Here is a 23,262-nt window from a genome sequence, read left to right as displayed (position 1 = left end):
TAGAAGAAATTAGGGGAGAAGTTGACGGATACCAAGTAAATCAGGGCTATTGTAAGAATAAGCTGTGGCTTACATTCTTAATTTGTTACTTTTTTGCAATTTCCCTATGATATGTTAGTTCATTTTCACCATTTTGCAGATGGGAAAAATGTGAGTTATTAAGTACCATCTGTGTAAGTGGATTTCTGAGTCTTTTAATTGCTGACATAAGCTTCTGTTTGCTAAAGTATGATGGCAAACATATATGCTTAAAATTAAGAGTTGACTCTGTGGTTCGTGATTATATTTATCCAGGAAACTAAGTTTCATAATTAATTCTTACAGAGCCAGACATAGGCATGCCTGAACAAGACGCTCAGAGGTTCTTCCATCAGCTAATGGCAGGGGTGGTAGGTACAGTTGATGCTTTCCCTTTCACTTAAAATTAGTACAAACGAAGTATGTTACCAAATTCCGGTGTGTTTCCCCCTTTGCTTCCCCTTAGGTTTATCTGCATGGTATTGGAATAACCCACAGGGATATTAAGCCAGAAAATCTCCTATTGGATGAAAGGGGTAAGTTAGACATTTTTTTCACTGCTACTTAAATTATATTAATACAGCCATACAAAGCAGAATTGAGGCTTTTTCATTAGTATAATTTCAGGGGAAAAAATCTGAAAAGGCAAGGAAATTTGGGAGATTCAGTGTATTTGAATTTGACAGGGTCTTCATGACATAGTTGTGGACAAGATAGAGAACTCTGACCTAGATGCAAGTGTAGCTCAGGTGAATAACTATAAGACGAATCTTAAACAATTCATTAGTGGGGAAGTTTCCATTGGAATACCGTGGACCTCAGCCTTGTCCTAAGCACTCATTTTTATGTATGACTTGGATGAAGATGCAAGGAGATTAGTTATAGTTTATGGATGTCATAAAACTGAGAGGGATGGGTAGTAAAGTGGTAGCTTATAGAATCAGGATCAAAAAGATGACAGAATATCAGCTGCATGAGGTAGAGGTTCTTGTCTGTTTCGTTTAATGACGTTTTCTCAGCCCTAGAAATGGCAAATAGAAAGCTTTCAGTAAATGTTTGTTGAATGAATGAATCATAGCAGATTAGGGAAGTAGGTTAAATCCAACAAGTTGTTTTCTAATAGGGAAAAATATTAAGTCCAGTATTTGGATTAAACGAATCAAACAGTTACAGTTGAATGGTATGTCCTTGGCGGCAAAACAGGTGAGAAAGACTTTTAGTAGGCAGCAAACTTAATGTTAGTCACCAGTGTGAATTGGTCATTAAAAAACTAAAGTGATACTATCCAGAATGAGGGAGATAGCAATCCAGCACTCCTCTGGTGAGGCCACACTGTAGAAGGCAGGTAGATCATTAAAGTACCTTTATAGCAGAGTGATCAGAACGATGGAGAGGCTACAGACTGTCTCAGGTAAGGAGCAGTTGAAGGAACTCAGGGGAACTTGATAATTTGCCAGTACTGTTCTTCAGAACATGTGGTGAAACTGTCTGGAAGCAACTTGGATCAGTACAGAGATGATCCTATTAATGGATCTGTCCAAAAATAGAATAGGTTGCTTTGGAATGTAGTGACTTTTATAACATTAGACTCAAAGACTGGGTTCATTATCAGGAATATTATAAAGGGAATTTAAACATTGTTTGGCTACTTGGACCAAAGTACTTTTAAGATCTTATCCAACTCTGAGGTAGTGTTTCTGGAAGTATTGTCATCTACATTGTCACCATACGTACTAATGGTGCATTTGTTTATCATTTTCCTTTTGACCTCTTCCTGAGTTATGTAATTAACCTTCACATAGGGGGTAAATTAAGGAAAGCCAGCTTATTTAATAGAGATGTAAATATCTGGGATATGAATAATTTTGTTCATGAAGTAAAAATATTGCTCTTTTTATCTTAATAAAATAAAAGATAATCATGCAGAAAGATTAAATGTATAAAGAAGAAAATAAAAAACTCCCCCCAAACCCACCATCCAGTTAACCACTGTTAATATTTTCGTGAATACCTTTACAGATATCCTTTTATTAAACCATCTCCTTACCTAATGGGTGGCACAATGGTTAAGTGCTCGGCTGCTAACCAAAAGAAAGGTCGCTGGTTCGAATCCACCAGCTGCTCCTTTGAAACCCTATGGGGCAGTTCTACTGTATACTGCAGGGTAGCTATGAGTTGAATCAACTTGATGGCAATGGGTTTGGTTTTTTCACTCACTTAACTACCTAAGATCCTCCTTTGGTTATTTAGCCTTAAGCAAGTTGTTCTATTTAAGACACATAGAAAAATTTTACATATTTAGGAAATTTGGTCTTTGGGAAAAAATTAACTGCAGACAGTCCATTGATGAATCCTGAGAAATGAGAGCACAAGCTGTGAGAATTCTTTGTGCTTCCAGCTTTCATGTGATTTCCGCTACTTTTTGAGTGTTTATAGCCTTGATGATATCACACTCAGTTCCTTTCCTTCCTCTTCTACAAATTAAGTCATTTTTCATTAAATGCAGGATTCAAGTTATTCAAAAACGGAAAAGATGGATTGCATGTCTCTGAATAGGGGAGGTAGTATAGTATAATGGTAAGACCTTGAACTTTGGAGTCATTTGAACCTAGATTTAATTTAGACCATCTGGTACTAGGTCTGTGGCCTTGGGTAGATTGCTTAACTTCTCAATCCCTCATGTCCCTCATTTATAAAATAGGGATAATGGAATCTACTTAGAGCTGTAAGGATGAGTATGTGCAAGTAACTACCATTCTGAATGTTGTTTTATTGTGACCTTACTTCTCTGTGGGATTGCTTCCATGTTTATATCCCTAAACGGTATAGCTGGTTTTGCATATTTGGAACTTCATATAAATGGAATATATGTTTATGTATGTTCTTACGGTATCTGCCTGGCACATAGTTGATACTGAAAAAATAGTAGCTGTTATCATATAAAATATAACGTCAGTTGGATCACAGTATGCATGTTGTGTGTGGCTTTTATTTTTTTATCCTCTTAAATTGTATTTATGCAGCATAAAAGTCTTTATTTAAAACTTAAAAAAAATTTAGGCACACAAAAATTTATATAAAATATATAATACATAATATAATAAACTTAAACAATAAAATATAATAAACACCTATGTGCCCATCTGGCTTAAAAATGAAAGCATTATATACCTATAAGAATGTTCACAGCAGTGCTATATATAATAGCAAAAAACTGGAAACAACCCAAATGTCTATCAACAATAGAACCTATAAGTTATGAAATAGACGATTTATATCTAAATAGAAGTAACAACATGGATGAATTTTAGGAATATAGTGATGTGAGCCAAAAAAGGAAGTTGCAGACGAATTCATGTAGTATGATTATATGATGTTCAGGTGAGTGGATGTTGATGCTGTTGTTACTCTATATCTTATACAGTATATAAATATTCTTTTGTTTTTACTCAGCATTTAATAATTAAAAATAAATAAAACATTACCAATATAATTGGAATTTTTCTGTGTATTCTTCCAAAAATGTATTCTCCTTTCTTTTTCTCAGAGGTAACCAAGCTCCTAAATTTGGAATTTATTATATGCAATTCTCTAACCTAACTATTACATTGCAGACATAATGTAACAACAAAATCTAAGAAACACTATGGTCATCATTAGTATTTTAAGTAATAATAACTACTTATAAATAACTTGAAACTCTTTTTTTGTTTTTTAAATAATTGTGTTTTTGGTGAAGGTTTACACAGCAGTTTAGTTTCCCATTCGGCAATTTATACACAAGTTGTCCAGTGACATTCGTTATATTCTTCAAGGCATGAACATTCTCATTATTTCTGCTCTGGTTGTTCTGTTTCCATTAATCTAGTTTCCCTGCCTCCTTACCTTGTTGTCTTTGTTTTAAAGTAATTGTTCACCTTTTGATCTCATACAGATGATTTTTTAAAGGAGCACAGTACTCGGGTGATATTCTTTATTTTGTGAACCAGTCTGTTATTTAGCTGAAAGATGACCTCAAGCTAGTTTCAGTTCAAGGTTTAAAGAGTATCTCAGGGCAGTAGTTTTGGGAAATCCTCCAGTCTCAGCCAGTAATAACTTGGAATTTATAATCTCAATAGTTTGTCAAGATTTTGTCATATATTAAAAGGATAGTCACAGTAGCCACTTCCAAGTCAAATATAGGTAAAGATCATTAGTGGCTTACATAATATATGGGTGTTGTTGATTTTTAAAGAATCAGCCCTCTATTTTTGGGCATCTAATTTGTCCCTAACCAAAAAAATAAATAAAAGCAAGGATGACTTTTATAAATATCTGCACAGGCCCAATTACAAAAATTCAGTCATAATTATAATAAATAATCATTATCCCACTGGCTGTTATCCTTCCAGTTATAACCTATTTCATGTCAATACATTTTTTTTTTTTAAAAACTACTACCTACATGGTTTTCATTATAAAGATGTACTATAAAATTTAACCATTTTTTATTGATGAACATTTATTTATAAATAAGATTGCTATGAATATCCTTATATTTGTGAATTGGTGGAAGTATTTCTGTAGATACGTTCCTAGAAGTGGAATTGCTAGTTCAGAGACTGTGAGAATTTCACATTTGGACATCTGTTACCAGATTACCCTCTAAAAAGATAGCGATTGACACCTCTGGTTATATAGGGCTTTTCCCGAATTCTAAGGCTAGGTTGGAGTCACTTGCTATAAGATCCTCTAACAGTATGTTTTCATCACCTTTGCAACACTTATTTATCATCAGTCTTTTTCCCCGATGTATCTACCTCGTTGACTAGCACAGTGCCTGTCAGTTATAGTGGATATTCAGTAAGTGTAAGTTAAGTTGAAAGTCCTGCCTGCAAGTTTGTGTTGAAAATGGGAGGTTAGTGCCGACGTTTGCTCTTCTGATTTGCTCTTTGTATGGGGTTCCTCCTCCTTTTTTTGACTTAGCCACTTTGACAAGAAGTTCTAGTGGTCTGTGGTTGTTTAGTTTGGGGTGGCTTTACATATTTTCTCTCTGCCAGCTGGTGTGCTGCTGAGTAGACCATTGATGTCTCCTCCTTGCCCTGTGCACACCTGGGCCGGGCTTAGCTCTCCTCTCAGCCCAAGTCTGAAGTTGCTCTTTTCCAGGAGGACAGCCGTTTTTGACTCCAGCATCTTTCTTTAACCTGGTCCCAACTGTTTCGTGTTCACTGGTTTCTCTCTAAGTTAATGGAAGAGAATGAAACCTTTTTCAGGTTTTAGCATATGCGGTAACATCTTTGCTGGTTTTCCTTTTGTTTATTTTGAGGTGGAAGAGTTCTGCAGATCTTAAGTAACATCAGTGATTTTTCCAATAAAACTCAAGTCCTTTCAGTGTATCTCTTTACAAAACATTTTTACTGGTGCCATACTTCTTTTCTTTGGTTTAGATAACCTCAAAATCTCTGACTTTGGCTTGGCAACGGTGTTTCGGCATAATAATCGTGAGCGTTTACTGAACAAGATGTGTGGGACTTTACCTTATGTTGCTCCAGAACTTCTGAAGAGAAAAGAATTTCACGCAGAACCTGTTGATGTTTGGTCTTGTGGAATAGTCCTTACTGCAATGTTGGCTGGAGGTGAGAGCTATTTAATCGTGATAAAACTCCTATCCTACGGAGAGTCAGATTTGTTGTATCAAAGTCAGTGAAATAAAATAAGAAAATCTGTATTTATATAATAGTTTTTAATAGTAACTGTTATTTATAACTAATTTAAAACTTTTAACCCCAAACATTTTTTACAACGAGGTATGTATAGCTATTATGGAGCGCTGGTCACACAGTGTTTAAGAGCTCTGCTGCTAAAAATTGGTTAGCAGTTTGAATCCACCAGCTGCTCCTTAGAAACTGTCTGGGGCAGTTCTACTCTGACCTCTAGGGTCGCTGTGAGTTGGAATGGACTCGGCGGCAATGGGTTTGGTTTTTATAGCTATTATATGAAAAGTTTCTGTAAGATTCACGTCAATACTTTTGGAAAAATTAGGGCAGAAGGCGTTTCATTCCTCTTGAGCGCCTCTTAAGTTTCTGTGAGTTGTCATTCTTACTGAAATCATATTAATTGGAGGAAATTTCCCCCTGGCTCAAAATCTTTACTGTATAATGATATGAACACTTAGAAAACTGGGACTTTTTTTTCTTTTATAGAATTGCCATGGGACCAGCCCAGTGACAGTTGTCAGGAATATTCTGATTGGAAAGAAAAAAAAACATACCTCAACCCTTGGAAAAAAATTGATTCCGCTCCTCTAGGTAACTGGGTTATCTTGATTGAAAGTACTGATTTCTTGGATAATGAAATCTAGTACTATCTGAATATTTTTCATATTTTGTTTTTCTTTTTAACTTTTAAAAAACTTCACATAAATAATCCATGTTCCTTGTAGATAAATTAGAAAATATAAATTAAATATAAGAAAAAACCACCCCTATAATCTCAGCACTCAGAAATAGCTTCTTTTAATATTTTGAGATGTGCTTCCAGACTTTGTCCAATCGTACATTCTAGACATATATACTTGTTATATACATATATATGTGTTTTTATAAAAAATGGGATCGTACTACATATGCCACTTTGTAACTTGTTTTTTGTCTTAATGCTTTGTGAACATTTTTCCATGACTACAACTGTAGGTCTCTGTAATTGTTTTTGAAGACTGTAATGGTGTTCTGCTATATAGATATGTCTTAGTACATACTCATCTAACTCACTTTCTTGGAGATTTAGAGTTTTTCTAATATTTCACTGTTATAAAGGAGATAACGATGAGCATCCATGTGACTTAATCTTTGCACATGTCCTTAAATTATTTACTTTAAGATAAAATCCCAGAAGTAGAATGCAAGGTCAGTGGTATATGTAATTTTTAATTATTTTGGTTTATTTTTGCCAAATTGTTTTTCAGAAAGTTTTTACCACTTCATCACATTCACATCACACATACACACACACACACCCACACACACATACACGCACACACATTTTTTTTGTGGCTAATCTAACAGACCTATTTAAAAAAAATGTACTTTTAAAAAAAATTGTGGTTAAAAACAGATAATAACAAAACATTTGCCAATCTAACAGTTTTTACATATACATTCAGTGACACTGATTATGTTCATCGTGTTGTGTGTCCATTATTACTTTTTATTATTATTATTTTTAAATGGAGAACCAGTACAGTTGTGTATCTTTTATGTATTTTTGTGAATTGTCTATTTTGCCCACTTTTGGCAAAGACTTTTATTGTTTTTCTTATTACTTTGTATTTAGTGTTTTTTTTTAAATACATTACATTTGTTACAAATATTTTCCATTTGTCATTTATTTTCATTTTGTATATACTTTTTAGACATGCAGAAATTGGAATATTTTTACTTATTCAAATCTATCAATCTTGTCCTTGTGGTTTCTGTCCCTCTTGTCATGTTTAGAAAGGCCTTTTCTACCCCTAGTGTTATGTTTTTTAAAAGCCCTGTGTTTTCATTTAGTATTTTTATGGCTTTATTTTTACATGTAAATCTTTGGTCCATTAGAAAATAATTTTGGTGTTGGGAGATGTATGAATTCTTTATCAAGATAATTGCAATACCTTAGAGTGATGACTGATTATATTACTGTTCCTTAAAATGTTATTATACTCAACAACCAAAAGATAAACAACCTAAAGAAAAAATTAGCAAAAGATTTGAATAGTCATTTCTCCAAAAAAGAAATGGCCAATAAGCGCATGAAAAAATGATCAGCATAGTTAGTCATTAGAGAAGTGGAAATCAAAACCACAGTGAGATACCACTTCATAGCACTAGGATGGCTAGTTTTAAAAAACAAAAAGAAAGAGCGAGTGGAAAATAACAAGTATTGGAGAGGACGTGTAGATATTGGCACCCTCATCCGTTGCTGGTAGTAATGTAAGATGGTGCAGCCACTGTGGAAAACAGTTTGGTATTTTCTCAAAAAGTTAAATACAGAATTACCATGTAATCTAGCAGTTCCACTTCTGGGTATATCCCAAAAGACTCAAAAAGCAGGGACTCAAACAGGTACTCGCACACCAATAGTTATTAAAGCAGTATTCACAATAGCCAAAAGGTGGAAGCAACCCACGTGTCCACCAACAGATGATGGATAAAGAAAATGTACATACATACAATGGAATATTATTCAGTCATCAAGAGAAATGAAGTTCTGATACACGCTATGACATGGATGAGCCTTGAAAACGTGCTAAGTGAAATAAGCCAGACACAAAAGGACAAATACATGATTCTACTTCCATGAAGTATCTAGAATAGGCAAATTCATAGAGAGCAGATCAGAGGTTAACAGGCTGGTGGAAGGGGGAATGGGAAATTACTGCTTAATGGATACAGAGTTTCTGTTTGGCTGATATAAAAGTTTTGGAAATATATAGTGGTGAAGGTTGTAGACCTTTGGGAATGTAATTAATGCCACCTGATTGTTGTTGTTGCCACTGAGTTGACCTAATCGTTAGAAATGGTTAAAATGCAAAATTTGATGTTTTACACACATATATATGTATATATATATATATATATATAAAATATATAAAATTTGATATATATATTTTGCCACAATAAAACTAAAAATGCAAAATAGCTTTAAAATTGTTTGGAGACTTAGCATGACGTTGGAGCAGTGAAATTTGGTATTAAAAATGGATAAGAGACTTTTGTACTTTTTTGTGAATATTGTCTGGTGGGAGAAACATTTCCCCCTGGTTATCTATCATTCTTCTTATTTGCAAACAATTGAGAATCAGAACTGTGAGGAATATTCTAAGATATAGATAGCGTCAAAGAAGAACTGCATGAAATTAAAGCAAAAATATAGTTTTATTCTTTTCCTTCTCTAGAAATAGTATTTGGACATAAGGAGGCCGATAGAAAATGTGTCGCTTCCACAAACACATTGTTGTAGTTGTTAGCTGCTGCTGAGTCAGCTCTGACTCGTGGAACCTTGTGTATAACAGAAGGAAACATTGCCCAGTCCTGCTCCATCTTCGTGATGTTTGAGCCCATTGTTGTTAGTGTCGCACTCCATCTCACTGAGATTTTCCTTCCTTTTTGCTGACCTTCTACTTTACCAAACAATGATGTTCTTTCTCGGGATTGGTCTTTCCTGATGACATGCCCATCTAATTTGCATGACTCTTTTGTAAAAGTTGTCTTAATTTTTTTTTTCAGCTCTGCTGCATAAAATCCTAGTTGAGAATCCATCTGTAAGGATTACCATCCCAGACATCAAAAAAGACAGATGGTACAACAAACCACTCAAGAAAGGTAACCTCCTTAAAATACCAAGTATTAATGAGATTAAATGAGCACACCAACCCAGGGACATGGACTAGAAGGCAGGAGTGGACAGGAAATCTGGTAATAGGGAACCCAAGGTCGAGAAGGGGAGGGTGTTGACATGTCATGGGGTTGGTAACCAATGTCACAAAACAATACATGTACTAATTGTTTAATGAGAAGCTAGTTTGTTCTGTAAACCTTCATCTAAAGTACAATTTAAAAAAAAGTATATAAAATAGAGATAAAAAGATATGCATGTGCACATCTGTTTTATGAGTAGATGAGAATCAGTGCCAACAGTGTTTTCTTGGTATTTTAAGGAAATTTAAACAACAAGCATTGACTCAGGCTGAGTCTTCCATGCAAAATGCAGTCATTTTGAAAACCTAAGATATAAAAACAATTAGATATTTGTACTGTAAAGTGCATCACACCTTTAACAGTAAAACCAAAATCATAAAATGTCTTTGACAGGCTTCTCAGGCAGCCTTGGAAAAGACGTTTCCCTAATGATTCTGTTACTAAGTTAAAAAAAACAAACGAGCAAACAAAAATCAACAAGATTTTCTGCGAGTTGTTAACTAATAAGATGCCATTTATACGTTTGGAAGGTTTAGTATGTTGTGTCCATCGGTTCTGGGTACGTTTCTGACCACTAAAGACTAAATTAACAGTGAAAAATATGAAAAACAAGTGGTGTCAGCACCACCTCTCTATCCATAATGTTCATACCTCACAGATGATGGAAAACAGAGTAAGGTACATTTATTGTGTAGAGTATATCAAGGCTTCTTCCCCTTTGTGAATAATGGTCATTATTTGGAATGTTTAATTTTTGACACAGTCATCAAAAATTTGGATAAGAAAACATGACATTAGGTGCAGAACATTTCAAGGAAGAGAAATGAGTGATTATGAGGCCCCCAGTACATACGGTGGAGTGAACTGAAGGTGATCAACTAAACAGACTTTCAGCACTGATAGCACCTGTGACGGTGTGGTGACCAGCACCTATGAATGATTACCAAGGAAGACAATTTAAAGAAGTGCTTTGGTCTGGAACTTTTCTTGTGTCCAGTGTCATGCAGGCTTATTGAAAAAGAAGAGAGAAGCTCTACCTACAATCTGTGTGTGTGTGTGTAGTTATGACTTTGAATTACTATGAAAAAGACCCTTGTTAGAAGTTTCCAGATCTAATGCATCAGAGGCAGATCAAGACTGAGGAAATAATAGAAATTTGTGAGACAGAATAAACACTTCTGATATTATCTTGGAGTGGGTCCTTTGGCAGACAGTGGCATACTCATGAGCAAAGTTGAGGATAGTCAGCTTAATTATGGAGCTTCCATTCTGACATTTCTGCTGAGATGGTACAAGAGGGGAGGGAGGCATTTTATATGCATGATGAAAACATTCTGCCCAGGATCTGGAGTACAGAGTCGGCTCTCCATATCTGCTGGTTCCGTGTCCACAGATTCTCAGATAGAAAATATTTGGAAAAAAATTCCAAAAAGCAAAACTTGAATTTGCTGTACACCCAGCACTGCACTGAATTCACGTGAGTGAAGTAATACAGAGGCATTGCATCATTTCACAGACCCTAAGTCTCTCTCATACTTGTAGTTTGAGCATTGTTTGCTTCCTGTGTTGTCATTATTCCCTAAATGATACAGTATTGTATCATAACTATTTACATAGCATTTACATTGGATTAGGTATATACATTTAAAAAAAAAAAAGTATTTTTCTCCGTGAAAGCAAAGGTACTTGCAAAGTCAACATCACAGATGAACTAAACAAGATAGATGTGACCTCTTTCCTGGTGGATATTTTGATATCTAATAGGAAAACAAAAAATATAAAGAATAATTTTGTTAGTAAATAAGGGGGAAAGTCAGGGTACTATACCAAGTCTTAAGGGACAGGGAAAGCTTGCTTCCCTGAGGAACTGACATTAAACCTAAGATTTGAAGACTAAAGGGGAGCTAGGCAGACAAGGTGAGTGGCACATCTGATTCTGAGCAGAGGAAGCAGCATTTGCAAAGTCTTGGAGTTTAGAGAGCTTGGTGCATTTGTGGAACTGAAAGACGCCAGTATGGCATGGAGCACGTCTGTTTTGTTCACCATTGTATCACCAGTGGAAGGCATAGTGTATAGTGTATCTTAGGCATTTAGTAAATATTTGTTGAGTAAATGAGTGAATAGGGAAGGAGGAGAAAGATTTGACATGAGACTGGAGAGGTAGATAGTGGCCAACTTGTGGAGGAAGGCCTTGGAAGCCACATTAAGGATTTTGAGTTTTAATGTAAGGCCACTGGGGAGACCTTTGAGAGATTTTAAGCAAGAAGTGACATGATCATATATTTGGTTTTACAAGATCTTCCTTGCTACATTTTTTTCTGTTGTTTTTGATAGGAAGAGGTTAAGAGTGGTGTGGACTTTTATACTAAGTATATGAAGAGGAAAGGATGGTCAGGAATGCAAGTGTATTAGTAGATTTTGCAGTGGAAAATTGAGAGCGTTTCTATCTAATGGCTTTATTTTCTGTATGAAATGGTGGATGACATCAAGGACAGCATCCGTGAAGAAAGCAAGAGGTCATTAAAAAGACAGGAAAGAAAGAGAAGACCAAAATGAATGTCAAAAGAGACTCTGAAACTTACTCTTAGAATGTTGAGTAGCTAAAGCAAAAGGAAGAAATGATGAAGTAAAAGAGCTGAACAGAAGATTTCAAAGGGTGGTTCGAGAAGACAAAGTAAAGTATTATATTGACATGTGCAAAGACCTGGAGTTAGAAAATCAAAGGGGAACAATACACTCGGCATTTCTCAAGCTGAAAGAACTGAAGAAAAAGTTCAAGTCTCGAGTTGCAATATTGAAGGATTCTACAGGGAAAGTATTAAATGATGCAGGAAGCATCAAAGGAAGATGTAAGGTATGGATTCACTGTACCAAATAGAACTGGTCGATGTTCAACCATTTCAGGATGTAACATATGATCAAGAACCGATGGTACTGAATGAAGAAGTCTAATCTTCACTGAAGGCATTGGCCAAAAACAAGGATCCAAGAGTTGACTGAATACCAGTTGAGATGTTTCAACAAACAGATGCAGCGCTAGAAGTGCTCACTTGTCTATGCCAAGAAATTTGGAAGACAGCTGCCTGGCCAATCAACTGGAAGAGATCCGCATTTGTGCCCATTCCAAAGAAAGATGATCCAGCTGAATGTGGAAATTATCAAGCAATATCATCAATATCACATGCAAGTAAAATTTTGCTGAAGATCATTCAAAAGAGGTTACAGCAGCACATTGGCAGGGAACTGCCAGAAATTCAAGCCCAATTCAGAAGAGGATGTGAAATAAGAGATATCATTGCTGATGTCAGATGGATCCTGGCTGAAAGCAGAGAATACCAGAAAGATGTTTACCTGTGTTTTATTGACTATGCAAAGGCGTTCGACTGTGTGGATCATAACAAATTATGGATAACATTGCAAAGAATGGGAATTCTAGAGCACTTAATTGTGCTTATGAGGAACCTGTACATAGATCAAGAGGCAGTGGTTCGAACAGAACAAGGGGATACTATGTGGTTTAAAGTCAGGAAATGTGTGCATCAGTGTTATGTCCTTTCACCATACTTATTCAATCTGTATGCTGAGCAAATAATCAGAGAAGCTGGACTACATGAAAAAGAATGTGGCATCAAGATTGGAAGAAGACTCATTAACAACCTGCGATATGTAGATGACACAACCTTGCTTGCTGAAAGCAAAGAAAACTTGTAGCACTTAATGATGAAGATCAAAGACCACAGCCTTCAGTATGGATTACACCTCAACATAAAACAAAAATCCTCACAACTAAACCAATAAGCAGCATCATAATAAACAGAGAAAAGTTTGAAGTTGTCAAGGATTTCATTTTACTTGCATCCACAATCAACACCCATGGAAGCCGCAGTCAAGAAATCAAATGATGTGTTGCACTGGGCAGATCTGTTGCAAAAGACCTCTTTAAAGTGTTGAAAAGCAAAGATGTCACCTTGAAGACTAAGGTACGGCTGAACCAAGTCATGGTGTTTTCAGTTGCCTCATATGCACGTGAAAGCTGAACAATGAATATAGAAGAACGAAGAAAAATCGATGCCTTTGAATTATGGTGTTGGCGAAGAGTATTGTAAATACCGTGGACTACCAGAAGAACGAACAAATCTGTCTTGGAAGAAGTACGGCCATGATGCTCCGTAGAAGCAAGGATTTTGAAACTTTGTCTCATGTCCTTTGGACATATCATCAGGAGACTCCGGTTCCTGGAGAAGGACATTATGCTTGGTAAAGTAGAGGGTCAGCGAAAGAGAAGAAGACCCTCAGTGAGATGGATTGAGGCTGCAACAATGGGCTGAAGCATAACAATCATTGTGAGGATGACACAGGACCGGGCAGTGTTTTGTTCTTTTATACATAGGGTCGCTATGAGTCAGAACTGACTCGATGGCACCTAACAACAGCGCGAAATGAGGGATCGACTCGATGGCAGTGGGTTTGGTTTGGTTTGGTTTATCATATGCTAAGAGTAATGAGGTGCTGGTGGTCTTGGAAGTTTGAAAAGAATGTAGAAGTTTTGAAATAGTCATTATGGAGGAAGGGAGAGGAAACTGACTAGAGAAACATAGGATTGACTAGCAGTGTTGACGGTCCAGGTGAGAGTAGTAGTAACCATGAAAATATATGTATACGTGTGTGTGTGTATAAAAACCATAACCATGAATGTAACCCATTGTCGTCGAGTCCATTCTGACTCGTAGCAGCCCTATAGGAGAGTAGAACTGCCTCACAGGGTTTCCAAGGAGCTGCTGGTGGATTTGAACTGTTGACCTTTTGGTTAGCAGCCTGAGCTAACCACTATACCAGTAGAGCTCCAGCCATGTATATAGTGGCATCATTTTCTATATAATGATTATTCTTATTTCAGCTTTTCAAGGAGAGCAAAGAATGTTGGATGTAACAAATTCATAATTTTCGCTGCCATTATCATAAATTATTTCTGTTTAAAAAATTTCTGGTCCTTTAGTCTTTATAGAACATTGTTCTGTTCCCATGGCTCATGCCAGTAAAATTATGGCTTTGCCATGATTCTCTGCATTGAGAGCATACTTACATGTCTTATGCTTTGTGTTACATAAATGTATTTAGATGTGGTGTTACTTCTTCAAGTTGCTAGTTGGGTTAATTAAAAAGACACCTGAATAGAAGACTTGAAAGCATTTGTATTTATGTTTTCAGGGACAAGGAGGCCACAGGTCGCTTCAGGAGGGGTATCAGAACCTCCAGGTGGATTCTCTAAGCACATTCAATCCAATCTGGACTTCTCTCCATTGAACAGTGCTTCTAGGTAAGACCAATAAAGATAGAATAGTTGCTGAATGTAATATTCCCCATGAAAAATAATCTATGTATGTATTTTCTTCTTAACAAATGTAATTTTTATCAGTGTGAGGATGATACTGTGGTATAAGAAAGGTCTGATGGATTTTACTTAAAACGTATTTTCCCCCCATCTTAACGCCTCAGTGAAGAAAACGTGAAGTACTCCAGCTCCCAGCCAGAACCGCGGACAGGTCTTTCTTTATGGGACACCAACCCCTCATACATTGATAAACTGGTACAAGGGATCAGTTTTTCCCAGCCTACATGTCCTGACCATATGCTTCTGAATAGTCAGTTACTTGGCACTCCAGGATCCTCACAGGTAAAGGAATTTAATTTTTCAAATAAAGAATGGAAACCCTTTATTTTATATTGTTTTAAAGTCTTCAGAAAACTTTTAGAAATCTTAAAATTTAGTGTTAACAGTTTGTACTTTACACAGAATTTTTGGATAAGAAAGAATTAGAGTGGGTCTTCATATATAAGAATCTTAATAAATCACAGAAAACAATTTTCAGACTAAATACCTATGATGCGACTGCTTTCGGTCAGAGTGGCTTTCTTCAGTTCTCTTCTGTTTGACATGTAGAACCCCTGGCAGCGCTTGGTCAAAAGAATGACACGATTTTTCACCAAACTGGATGCAGACAAATCTTATCATTGCCTGAAAGAGACTTGTGAGAAGTTGGGCTATCAGTGGAAGAAGAGTTGTATGAATCAGGTATGTTTTATTCATTTTTATTATATCTTTTCCTGAAGACGAATTTAAATATTTGAGTAAAGACGATCATTATCAGAATATCTTAAACATACGAGGGTAACTCAAAAAGTATTGCTACTAGGGTTCTAGTTCAAACGTGGATGCGTTTATTCCAAACAAAATGTGTTTAAACATGTCTCTGCGATCAGTGGATGGCTGCAGACGAGTTCTCTCAGTAATACACTTGTCTTTATCTCGTTAGGGTGCCTTCAAAAAACGGGATAACTTTTTGTGCCATGGAAAAAAATGATTTTGAGGTCAGGGCCAATACCAAATTTTTAACAAAACCCAAGTGGACATCTTTCCAAATCATTGAAGCTTTGCAACAAGTTTATGTGAATGCTGCCTGTCTTAGTCATCTAGAGCTGCTGTAACAGCAATACCACAAATGGATGACTTTAACGCAGAGAAATTTATTTTCTCACAGTCCTAGGAGGCTAGAAGTCCAAATTCAGGGTGCCAGCTCCAGGGGAAGGCTTTCTCTCTCTGTTTGCTTTGGGGGAAGGTCCTTGTCATCAATCTTCCCCGGTTTAGGAGCTTCTCAGTGCAGGGACCCTGGGTTCAAAGGACACGCTCCCCTCCTGGTTCTTCATTCTTGGTGGTAGGAGGTCCCTCTCCTCTCTGTGCGATTCTCTCTTACGTCTCAAAAGGGATTGAATGAAGATACAACCTAATCCTGTAGATTGTATCCTGCCTCATTAACATAACTGCCTGTAATCCTGCCTCATTAACATCACAGAGGTAGGATTTACAGCACATAGCAGAATCACATCAGATCACAGAATGGTGGACAACCACACAGTACTAGGAACCATGGCCTAGCCAAGTTGACACACATTTTTAGGGGACACAATTTAATCCATAACACTACCCCACATGAAACAGCCCCACATGCAACCGCAGCTTTTAGATGGATCAAGCTTTTTAAGAAAGGCGAGGAAGATCTCAAAGAGGAGCCAGGAGAGGGAAGACCGCTCAGAAGTTTATGACAATTGTTTTTTTTGGATTCCAAAGGGGTACTCTTGATAGATTTTTTCAGAGAACACAGGACGGTCATGGGGGCTTATTATGAAGATGTTTTGACAAAATTGAAAACGGCATCGGTGAGAAAAAGGCCAGGAAAGTTGTGCTGAGGAATTTTTTCCCATTATCGCAATGCACCTGCCCATTCTTCAAGGGTAGCAAGGGCTGTCCTAGGAGAAGTTCATTGCAAACCTTTACCCCGTCCACACTACAGCCCTGATCTTGCCCCTTCAGACTTCTTTGTGTTCCCCAAACTCAAAGAACATTTAAAGGAACATGATTTGAGTCTCTTGAGGATGCTAAAACTGCCCTTTTGACGTGGTGTAAATTGACAGCAGAATTCTTCTGGGAAGGGTTAGAGAGATGGAAATGCCGCCTTCAGAAGTGTATAGACCTAGATGGAGGATAGGTCAAGAAACAGTAGCTTTATGTTTTGATATTTTTGTTTAATAAAGGTTTCTGTGATTTTGTGGCAATGCTTTTTAGTGTGTTTTAGGTGAACGTTTACAGCTTAAGTTAATTTCTTATTCAAAAATTTATGTATGTATTGTTTTGTGACATTGGTTGCAGTCCCCACAATGTGACAGCACACTCCCCCTTTCCACCCCAGGTTCCCTGTGTCCATTTCCTGTCCCTTCCTGCCTTTTTGTCCTGCTTTTGGACAGGAGTTGCCCATTTGGTTTCGTATATTTAATTGAACTAAGAAGCACATTCCTCACATGTGTTATTTTTTGCTTTGTATGCCTGCCTGATCTTTGTCTGAAAAGTGGGCTTTGGAAATGGTTTCAGTTCTGGGTTAGCAGAGTGGCCGGGGGCGATAGTTTTAGGGATTCCTCCAGTCTCAGACCAGTAAGTCTGGTCTTTTGTGAATATGAATTCTGTTCTGCATTTTTCTGTCATCTCTGTCCGGGACTGTCTGTTGTGATCCCTGTCAGAGCAGTTGGTGGTGGTAGCTGAGCACCATCTAGTTCTTCTCGTTTCAGGCTGGAGTCTCTGGTTCACGTGGTCCTGTAGTCCTTTGGGCTAATACTTTCCTTGAGTCTTTGGTTTTCTTCATTCTCCTTTGCTCCAGGTGGGATGGGACCAATAGCTGTATCTTAGATGGCTGCTAGGCAACTTTTAAGACTCCAGACGCTGCTCACCAGAGTGGGATGTGGAACATTTGCATTATGAACTACGTTATACCAGTTGACCTAGATGTCCCCTGAGACCATGGTCTCCAACCCTCAGACCCAGTAACTGGGTTCCTCAAGGTGTTTGGATATGTCTAGGAAGCTTCTATGACTTTGCCTTGGTCAAGTTGTCCTGACTTCACCTATATTGTGTGTTGTCTTTCCCTTCACCAAAGTTAACACTTGTCTACTATCTAGTTATCCCTCCCTACCCTTGTAACCATCAAAGAATGCTTTTTTCTGTGTGTAAACCTTTTCTTGAGTTTTTATAATAGTGGTCTCATACAGTATTTGTCCTTTTCTGACTGACTTATTTCACTCAGCATAATGCCTTCCAGATTCATCCATGTTGTGAGATGTTTCACGGATTGATCATTGTTCTTTATCTTGCATAATATTCCATTGTAAGTATGTATCATAATTTGCTTATCCATTCATCTGTTGATGGACGATTAGATTGTTGCCATTTTTTGCTATTGTGAATAATGCTGCAATGAACATGAGTATGCATATGTCTATTCATGTGATGGCTCTTATTTCTCTAGGTTGTATTCCTGGGAATGGGATTGCTGGATCGTATGGTATTTCTATTTCTGTTTTTTTGAGGAAGTGCCTTATCGTTTTCCGAAATGGAGGTACCATTTAACATTCCCACTAGCAGTGAATAAGAGTTCCAATCTCCCCTCAACCTCTCCAGCGTTTGTTATTTTGTATTTTTTGGATTACTGCCAGTATTGTCAGTGTGAGATGTTAGTGGCAATACTTTTTGACTTACCCTCGTATAAAATAATTAATTTGTAAAAGAAACTGTTGAAATTTAAGGAACTTAAGTAAAGTGTTCTTTACCACAAGAATATTTCTTTTTTTTTTTTTTTTTTTTTTGGTGAAAATACACATAGCCAAAGATACACCATTTCAAAAATTTCTACATACACAGTTCAGTGACATTGACTGCGCTCTTCCAATTGTGCTGTTATTCTCACTTAAGATGAAGGCTTACAGAACAAAATAGTTTCCCATTTAACAGTTACTACAAATGTTGCCCTATGACAATGGTTAACAATCTCACAACACATCAACAATATCCTTACTCAGTCTTACCACAAGAATATTTCTTAAAAGACCCTTCTAAGATTATTTTAAAAACTACATATACTTAAATTTTAGATGGTAACAATTGACTCCCTTCTATCAGAAATGAATAAGTTAGCCGTTCCACACTCCGCCCACCTCCCTGCTCCCAGATTCCAGTTTTCGTCGTTTGTGTTATTATAGCATGTTTATAACATTGCCATTCTAATCTGTCATTAGGTTTTTCAAAAACGTTGATGTCATGAAAGATAATAAGAGGGAGATATTTTCTATTATAGGAGACCAAAAGAGGTCTGATAAGTAAATGGAATGCATGATCTTTAACTAGAACATGGATTTTTTAAAAAAGCTCTAAAGGACGTTACTGGGGAAATTTGAATATGAACTATACATTAGGTAATGTTTTTGTGTAATCAGTGTCAAATACCTTGGGTGTGATGATGATATTGTGGTTCATCAGAGAATGTCGTGTTTGTAGTAGAAACGTGTTGAAGTCAAGTGTGATGATAACTTAGTTACAACTGTAACTTAGTTTAAACACTATGAAAAAATGGACAAGAAAAGACACATATTTGTATAGTTATGGCAAATATGGCAGATTGTTAACAATTAGAAATCTAGATGAAGGGTATATGGTTATTTATTTTACTGTTTTTCTGGAGATATGTTAGTTTTCACAATAAAAAGTTAGGGGAAGTTGTTAGTATGAAGAAGTCAGCCCTCCAGCCTAACTTTCCTCTCATTCCTATAGGTGATTCACTGTTGTTAAAAACTGAGATAAAATTCACATAACAAAGTTCACCACTAACCTTTAAAGGGAGGCAAAGCAAAGACACGAGGAGCCCTGGTGGCACAAGTGTTAAGTGTGTGACTGCTAACGGGAAGGGTGGCGGTTCAAGCCCACCCAGCGGCTCTGCGAGAGGAAGACCTGGCAATCTGCTTCCGTAAAGATTACAGCCTAGGAAACCCTGTGGAGCAGTTCTGCTGTCACATGGGGTCACTATGAGTCGGAATCGACTTGATGGTACCCAACAATGAAGTAAAGGCAGGCCTTTTGGGCTGGTCTTCCAGGGAGCCACCAGACAGATCATCTTAGGAGAATTTGTGACTGAGGTCCATTCTGCCCCTCCTAGACTTGTGTCTGGAATATGGGCTGTTAAGGCTGTCGTCGAGCTGGAGAGCAGGGGTGGGAATAGGGCAAGCTAAAACGCCGTAAAGCTCAGGCTTCTTTCTCCATTTCAGCTGTTTTCTTGAATAAGTGTTCCCCGAGTTTCTGTAAGCTTTCACTTATTTTCCAAGGTTTTGAAAAAGTTTATTCTGACAGTTTTTTCCTTGCTTTTATGGAGGGCCGGCTTTTGGAGTTTCTTATTCCACCGTTTTTGCTGACATCTCTCTTTGCTTCAGTTTCCTTTCTGCCTGAATCTTTGAAGAATTTTCTTTCTCTTTGAAGTTTTAGAGCTTAATTTAGATGTGTTGAATATCTTGTATTAAATTTACCCAGAAGACGGTGTGTTCTCCCACACTGGTGCCCCGTCGTGGGTGGTGGCTTTGTGGGGCTGAGGAGCTAAGATGGCCTCACTCACGTTTGGAGTCTCGGTGCTGGCTGTCGGCTGGGCCTTTGTCCACATTGTCACTCATCCAGCCTGAGCTTCTGTCCAGGCCACGGGAACATTCTAGAAGAGTGAGAGCGGGAGCCGCAAGGCCTCTCAAATCTTTGCTCCCTTCTTTCCAGTGCTGTAGCTTTCAGTCACAAATCCTAGTCTCTTTTTCCCTTTCTTGTCTTTATAGTCCTGTTTTCCCTCCTCAGTCGTTTCTTCTTTCAGTCGCATTTTGGTGAAAGACTGAAATTCTTTGGTTGCTGAGACTTCCCATAAACTCAGTGTCTGGTAGTGGAGCTGCACCCTGTTTACAGCCCGGTCTGTGCTGGACACCCACATCCATGGGGAGGAGACACCCCGGGGGGCGCGAGAGTCTCACCACCGCTCCTGTGACGACAGAGCCCCACAGGTTTTTATCCCCAAGTGTCATTGGCCTGAGATTATAGTTTCTGTTGGGGGTGTTCTCTGCCCGCACAGCTGACTTAATTTTCTTTTTGCCGTCTTAGGTTACTGTGTCAACAACTGACCGAAGAAATAATAAACTGATTTTCAAAGTGAACTTGGTGGAAATGGATGAGAAGATCTTGGTAGACTTCCGACTTTCTAGGGTATGTAGAACACCAACTGTTTTTTAAAAATCTATTTTTGCTACTGTTAAAAAACTATTGTTAAAAACGTGTAAACATTTAGAAATCAAATTTTTTTTTTAAAAGTATAAAGGAGAAAATTACAATCAAGCTTAATCTTGTCTCCTAGAAATAACACGTTTATTTTTGATATATTTTACAGTATTCTGTCTATGGAAGTACCTACATATGGAGATTTTTAAAAAATGGTATATTTGTAAACCTAAGGCGTTTATAAATATATGATTACTTGCTTTTTTCATTTAATATTGTGAACATTTGTCTTGTTATCATTCTTCAAAACGTGAAGGAAAATAAAATAAAAATAATCCTAAATTATACTGCCCAGTAGTAATCACCCATAACAATTTGAAGCATTCTGATCTTTTTCTTAATGTGTTAATATATAATACCTTTTTTATAAAAATTAGGATTTGTCAAAAGTGTTTGCATAGTATAACTTAATGAACATTTTATCTATTACAAATAATTCTATGATTTATTATCTTATCATAGATTTTTGTCTAAGTTTCTGATTATTTCCTTAGAAGTTACTCGTTCTGAAGTTACACAGTTTTAAAGCCCTTATATGTAAGACCAAAATAGCATTTTCTCTATTTCCCAAGAATTTGTCCATGGCTCCAAAGAAGTTTGGAGGGAGTAGGTCACACTTTTATATTGAATATTTGCTGCAATACTATTGTTCAAATGCTTGCTATGGAATTACATTATTAAGATCCCAGTGTAATGAAATCCTTCTTGTAACTGAATCTGCTGGCTTTGGTGCCACAGTGTTATGGCAAGACTTCAGTGTAGTTGTGTAGCTTATTTTTAGTTTACAAACCCTCACTGCCTATGGAAAACAGTGACTTAGGGCCACAGATACTTACACAGATGCCGTCCGTCTCTTTCTGCTCTCTGAGCTCAGAGTGGTAGGAACGGTGGCGAGCATGAGGCCTGGTCCGAATGATTTATGTAGCTGCTGCTTCTACCAGGACGCTTGTTCTTCACAAGAGAACATAATCTAAGGATGTTTGTCTTTACTTACCACTGAAGTGTGATTTTATAGCATAGTCTTTTTTTTTTTTTGACATTATTTTTGGATGTTACTCCTAATATAGGGTGATGGACTGGAGTTCAAGAGACACTTTCTGAAGATTAAAGGGAAGCTGAGTGATGTTGTGAGCAGCCAGAAGGTTTGGCTTCCTGCCACATGATAGATCCGTTGGCTCTGGGGTTCCTGGTGAATATAGTGCTGCTATGTTGACATTAGTCTTCCTAGAGAAGATTATCCTATTCTGCAGACTGCAGATCTAAAATAATAGTTCCTGAAGAGATCTCTTCCTTCTACTATCCAAATATCTTCCACTTCTTTTTGTATGTTCTGCATACAGATAATACCGATATCATAATTGTAAATAAAACTCTGGGGAAGGGATGGGTAGAACTCATTGGGTATTTCTTCATCAGTGTTTATTGGTTGAATTTGAGGCCCATCTGGTGGAAAGCAAGTTTTGGGAGTACATGAGTTTACAAGTTTTCAGACCACCTTACTGAAAGAAGATGATCATGTCCCGTTCATACCAAAACATTTAGTTTCATCCCAAAAGTATGTATTTCCTCCACATTGACTGTTAACTGTAGGGGTGAATTAGTAAAAACGCAGTCCTTCTGACTTTTGGAAATAGGTTTATTTGTACTTATATTTTAAAAAGTGCTTGTCTAGGTATATAAACCTGTTTTTGAACTGTAACTACTAATTAAAACTGCAAGTAGGTGTGTTTTTCCTGGTGAATTTAATAACACGTAGAATACTGTTTGGTCTTTCTAATATAAGTTGAGCATAAACTTTAGTGCTTAACTAACTTTAAAAATTATTGTTGCACATCTTAAATGATTTTTTATATTATTTTCTACTGTCACAGCTATATTTTAATTCTTCACTATAGAAATAAATTCTGTTTTGAAAACAAATATATAAGAACTCTGAACTCATTGATGACCAAGCTGGTCCCCCCCGGCCCTGCCCCTCTGTCCCCCCACCCCCCACGCCTCTGGCCAGCCCCCCGCGCTTCAGGCGGGGTTTCTGCCACTGCTCGCCAGCTTTATCTCCTTGCCGTCGCCTATCTGGCTCCCTTCGCCGCTGCAGCCGCCTCTGGGCCCCCTGCTCTCAGCCGGGGGGTT

The 23,262-nt window shown here is 37.3% G+C and overlaps 1 protein-coding gene across 2 annotated transcripts in view; it reads left to right on the top strand.

Moving 5' to 3' along the window:
* The window catches only part of CHEK1 (checkpoint kinase 1), a 29,204-nt gene extending 6,158 nt beyond the window's left edge, over positions 1-23,046 (top strand). The window contains exons 4-13 of one of the 2 annotated variants that reach the window (XM_004379349.2): positions 325-389; positions 485-554; positions 5,445-5,633; positions 6,201-6,305; positions 9,264-9,359; positions 14,664-14,772; positions 14,952-15,129; positions 15,397-15,528; positions 20,959-21,060; positions 22,200-23,046. In XM_004379349.2, the coding sequence (XP_004379406.1) occupies positions 325-389; positions 485-554; positions 5,445-5,633; positions 6,201-6,305; positions 9,264-9,359; positions 14,664-14,772; positions 14,952-15,129; positions 15,397-15,528; positions 20,959-21,060; positions 22,200-22,295 (1,142 nt within the window). In that variant the 3' untranslated portion in view covers positions 22,296-23,046. The remainder of the gene's footprint in view (positions 1-324; positions 390-484; positions 555-5,444; positions 5,634-6,200; positions 6,306-9,263; positions 9,360-14,663; positions 14,773-14,951; positions 15,130-15,396; positions 15,529-20,958; positions 21,061-22,199) is intronic. The other variant, XM_023734084.1, reaches the window with a different exon arrangement.
* The last annotated feature ends 216 nt before the right edge of the window (positions 23,047-23,262 follow it).

Source organism: Trichechus manatus, unplaced genomic scaffold, assembly GCF_000243295.1.
Source record: "Trichechus manatus latirostris isolate Lorelei unplaced genomic scaffold, TriManLat1.0 scaffold00064, whole genome shotgun sequence".
NCBI classification, from domain to species: domain Eukaryota; kingdom Metazoa; phylum Chordata; class Mammalia; order Sirenia; family Trichechidae; genus Trichechus; species Trichechus manatus.
The sequence above is the reverse complement of the archived record's forward strand: the minus strand, read 5'-3'. Positions and strand labels throughout refer to the sequence as shown.